This window comes from Gossypium raimondii, chromosome 9, assembly GCF_025698545.1.
Source record: "Gossypium raimondii isolate GPD5lz chromosome 9, ASM2569854v1, whole genome shotgun sequence".
Classification (NCBI taxonomy): Eukaryota; Viridiplantae; Streptophyta; class Magnoliopsida; order Malvales; family Malvaceae; genus Gossypium; species Gossypium raimondii.
Genome location: NC_068573.1, coordinates 38,275,507 through 38,280,621, shown reverse-complemented (window position 1 = coordinate 38,280,621; position 5,115 = coordinate 38,275,507). Strand labels below are relative to the sequence as shown.

At 36.1% G+C, this 5,115-nt stretch overlaps 1 protein-coding gene across 1 annotated transcript; it reads left to right on the top strand.

Moving 5' to 3' along the window:
• The first annotated feature begins 609 nt into the window (after positions 1 to 609).
• On the top strand, positions 610 to 2,862 carry LOC105799507 (galactan beta-1,4-galactosyltransferase GALS1). The gene is made up of 2 exons (XM_012630100.2): positions 610 to 1,908; positions 2,036 to 2,862. Exons 1-2 carry the CDS (start codon positions 749 to 751, stop codon positions 2,382 to 2,384), a joined length of 1,509 nt encoding a protein of 502 aa, XP_012485554.1. The 5' UTR covers positions 610 to 748; the 3' UTR covers positions 2,385 to 2,862.
• The last annotated feature ends 2,253 nt before the right edge of the window (positions 2,863 to 5,115 follow it).

Below are 5,115 nucleotides of genomic sequence, written 5' to 3'. Positions count from 1 at the left end.
GCCGCACCATCGACATGAATTCTAGTGACAGACCAAGGTGGAGTCTTCCACAAAACCAAACGAATAGTCTTGAAAGATGAAAGTCGACGGTTCTCCCCTTTCCAAAACCACAAAAAAATTGTTTAGAATCTTTTCATGTAGTTATAATTCAAGCTTATGCAGTTTGTGGGTGTAAGCAAAAGAAAATGGTTGCATTAGAGATAACTTATGATTGCCTTAGTTGTGTTGGCACACTTTATTGGAGCATAAAGTTTATATGCAGAAATCCAAGTGCAATAAAAAAATAAAAAGAAGAGAGAGAATGAAGTTTTCTTATTTTGAAAACCCTTCTTAAAGGTTATAATATTATTCAGTTAAGATGATTTAGATTAAGAGAGTATTTGTTTAGAGGTAATAATTAGGTTAAAAAAGGGGTTATTACCTACCTAAAAAGATGCACATAATAATAATGGGGTGGTAAATACTAAATAGCCGTTGTAAAAACAAGGGTAATTAGAAGACTGTGTCAATTTGGTAAATTATTAGAGATCAAGGCCTAAACAATGCAGTAGCTTTTCCATCTCATTTATATAAATAATAATAATTAATGTTTAGGAAGAGGAAGGGGGTCCAACCCGAGGTCTAAAAAGGAAAACTGTCGGTATGAGTATGAAGGATGAGTGACCCCCATCCCCATTTCATTTAATCCTTACGTTTCTTCTTCTTCTGGGAATTAATCAAAATCATAACTACCACAACCGACACCGATATGAGGAAAGAAGCAGTGCCCTCCACCGTCCCTTTCACCGCCACCACCGTTGGCAAGAAGCTATTCCTTTGCTTTGAAACTAAACCCTTAGTTGTTACATTGCTTATTCTTACCTTTGTTATGCTTCTCTGGAACTTCCCTCCTTACTACCAAAACCTCTCTACCACCCGTCCCTGTTCAGCTGCTCCTCTCGCCTCCGTCGTCGCTGCCGCCTCCACTAGCTTATTCTCCACCAATGCATCACTCCCTTACACAGCCACCCCCGCAGGTGAAAAGAAGTACTACTCGGATCCTAAAGTTAAACCCAGGGACCCCAACAAGCGGGTCTTCGAGGCTTACGGTAACGCTGCTGCTTTGTTTGTGCAGATGGGTGCTTACAGGGGCGGTCCTACAACATTCGCGGTGGTGGGATTGGCTTCCAAACCCATTCACGTTTTCGGCCGCCCCTGGTACAAATGCGAATGGATCTCAAATAATGGGTCATCTTTCAGAGCCAAGGCCTACAAAATGCTTCCAGATTGGGGGTATGGGCGTGTTTACACCGTGGTGGTGGTGAATTGCACTTTCCCATTCAACCCAAACCAAGACAACCTCGGTGGTAAGCTGATGATCAACGCCTACTACGGTGAGTCCCCAAGGAAGTACGAGAGGTTCACAGCGTTGGAGGAGACCCCTGGATCTTACAATGACGCCAAGTACCGGCCACCATTTCAGTACGAATATTTGTACTGTGGGTCGTCTCTGTACGGGAACCTCAGCGCTGACAGGATAAGAGAATGGATGGCTTACCACGCCTGGTTCTTTGGGGCAAGCTCGCATTTCGTGTTTCATGATGCGGGCGGGGTCTCCCCGGAGGTCAGAGCGGCTCTCGAACCTTGGGTGCGTGCCGGAAGGGCTACGATTCAAGACATTCGGGACCAGGCGCAGTTCGATGGGTATTATTATAACCAGTTTTTGGTGGTGAATGATTGTTTGCATCGCTATCGACACGCTGCCAATTGGACTTTCTACTTCGATGTGGACGAGTATATCTATTTACCTGATGGAAACACTTTGGAGTCGGTGTTAAATGAATTCTCCGCTTATACACAGTTTACTATTGAGCAGAATCCAATGTCCAGCCTGCTCTGCTTAAATGATTTCTCTCAACAATATTCCAGGTGATCTCATCACTCACCCCATCTGTTTATTTTCTCTAGAAAATTAGAGATGAAAGAGCCAAGTTGGGTCTTTAATATCAAGTTGCAGAAAGATTATGAAAATGACATACGTTGTTCATCTTGGCAGGCAATGGGGATTCGAGAAGCTTCTGTTTAGAGAATCAAGAACGGGAATTCGGCGTGACAGGAAATATGCAATTCAGGCAAAGAATGCATTCGCAACGGGAGTGCATATGTCGGAGAATGTGATTGGGAAAACATTACATAAAACAGAAACAAAGATTCGTTATTATCACTATCACAACACCATTACCGTCCACCAAGAGCTATGCAGAGAGTACCTCCCTCCCTCTGCAAAAAACAATGTCACTTGGTTCAATAAGCTACCCTATGTCTACGATGATAACATGAAGAAACTGGCCAACACCATCAAGGAATTCGAGCGTAAAACCATTGGAGACCTGGGTTCTCTATGACCCCACACCCCACATTCCACTCCAGCAGCTACCACACGTATCAGTTGAATGCGTTAATGGTTGAGCATTCATGGCATATGTGCTTATTTTTACATTTGGGTTTGCTCAAAATTTTCTCCTCATTCATGCTAAGGATGGCCCCCACCCATTGCGAGCTGTGGCGAGAAACTCATGGAACAAGCTGGAAAGGGGCCCCCGATATCGTTTTGATTTCGTCTCTAGTGGTGAGTGTGTGTTTTACTCGTACCATTTTGTTTTTGGTTCTACATGTGTAGTGGGAATACTTGTAAAATTATTTCTCTTACATATTTAAGTTATTGCTTTATAGATTCATACCAGTTTTATAATAGAAAACATCCGATGATGGCCTGGTTGTCTAATTGTTTAAGGACATGGTTCCATTATTGTTTCTTTTCCGAGTAAAAGGTGCACCCACCACTCTGAGAATGTGAGTTGTGATGTTTTTTTCCCCTTGCTATATCTCTTTCCATTTTTATATGCCGTGAATTCAGCTGTTAAATCATCTTTTACCCTATGCACTTCTTAGATTTCATCATTTCACTTCTATAAAAGCCATGACGTAATTTAATAGCAACTCAAAGTTTGGACTATTGTATCATTTTAATCGTTGCCATTAGAATATTTGTTTAATAGAGTCACTCAGCTGTTATCTCATTAACAGATTGCTGACTAAATTTGTCACGTCAATATCCACATAATTAAAGGCTAAAAATATAAAACAACAATCGACTTAGAAGGAAATGACAAATCCCCTTGTATGGAAAAATCGCAAATTCCCTTTGGTGAGGAATTTGTGGGATGAATGAATTTCATTTGTATCAATATTCTAAAATGAATTTACTAAATAAAATTAAAATCAGTATGTATTTGTAAGAGCGAATTTTAATAATTCAAATTCCTTTTCAAGATTCCTCCCAATTTTATTTTATTAAAACTAATGATAAATTTTTGCAAATATAATGACCTTTTATATTATTTATTTTAAATATAATTATTTTTAATTTGTAAAATTCTAATATCTTAATTCTTTTAAATTAATTATTTATCTAAACAAAACAATTATATATTCTATTATTTTATATTGATAAATTCTAAAATACTAGCATTTTAAAAACTCAATAAATTTAAAATTTTCATCCAAATTCACCCTAATTCTATCGTAAAATTTTAACCCAAATATAATTTTACAAATTACTATCAACTTTTCTTCAAGGCTCAAACAGGAAAAGGCTTATCTTTCTAGGGTTTATCAACCAACAAACCCTAATACACTGATATACACTATAAAACAAGCAAAGCCATAATAAAAATCCCAAATTTCCTTTAGTCACTAATGAAACATTCAATTAAGTAACTTTCAGAGCTTATTAGGGAGTAACTTTCTAAAAATGGTAAGAAAAGTCAAGCACAAAGTCTTGAGCTGAAGATGATGACAGTTTTCTCACTAAAATATCAGTTAAGCTATCCTCCATTGGCGGCGGCGACAGTACCAGAGACATTACTAAACATTTCGAACCAAACAAAATTGAAAATATACTACACTAAAGACACTACATCTCGCTACTTCACAATTCACGTTGTCAAATATTAAAAACAATTCTAACAATTTCAACAATTCTTTACAACAAAGAATCAAACAAAATTAACATTAGCTTACTACAATGTCACGCACTTATATCATAAGTAGAATATATTCAACCCACGTAACAACAGTAATGGTACTATAATTTTAATGATTTAAACAATTTGTAATAACAAAGAATATAACAAAATTAACACTAACTTGCTATGACGACAACCAAAAACAATAACCTAGAACAAATTCAACAAATGTAACGATCTTTAATGACAAAGAATCTAATAAAATTAACGCTAATTTACTACCACAACAATCAAAATAATAATAACATATTCAACAAATGTTGGCCATTAAAAAATTATAAATTCATTAAATGCAAATGTTAAACACAATCAAAACATAATATTGGCAAAAGAAATAATGGCAACTTTCATAAAATTATGTTATGAATTATGGCAAGAAAAAAAAGCACTTGTATGGGTATTATAAATGTTTGAGGAGAGAGAATGGTTCAGACATTTTAAGATAGTACTTATTGGTGTCGAGTTCAATGATCTTAACTTAAACGGGAGTTGAAATCTTTTCCATCAATTTAAATCCATATCTTTAATAAATAATACATTATTCTTAAAAAAATTCTAAAAGTTGTAGAATACCTAAAATGAATTCAATAAATAACAAGCAATTAGTTTAAGCGAAGTGCTGAAATAAATTCAATGTTTCGACATGGTATTAAGAAACGATTTTGATTTTAGTTTGTAAGATATGTACAATTAATTTCGGTCTATTACTTAAAGATTTACGCTTGATACTGATATAGAATACGGGATTTGTAACACGCCTTACCCGATACCGTCGCCGGAATCGAGTACGAGATGTTATCCAGTTTAACTTACCAATTCGGAGCATAAAAATTTGCTTTTAAAATTAAATTCACTGTTTACAACAAAACTGTCCACCTGCGCGACTGTCACTAATTTAATTATAACTCAAGTTACTAAACTCAAAATTTAAATCCGTAAATTTTCCCTGAAACTAGACTCATATTCCTACTTACCATAAAATTTTCAGAAATTTTGACTTAGCCAATTAGTACAGTTTATTCATTAAATTATCCCCTGTTTCACAGCT

Coding starts and splice junctions, on each gene's coding strand:
- LOC105799507 (XM_012630100.2), top strand. CDS start 749: ATGAGGAAAGAAGCAGTGCCCTCCACCGTCCCTTTCACCGCCACCACC. Junction 1,909..2,035: donor TTCTCTCAACAATATTCCAG/GTGATCTCATCA, acceptor TCATCTTGGCAG/GCAATGGGGATTCGAGAAGC.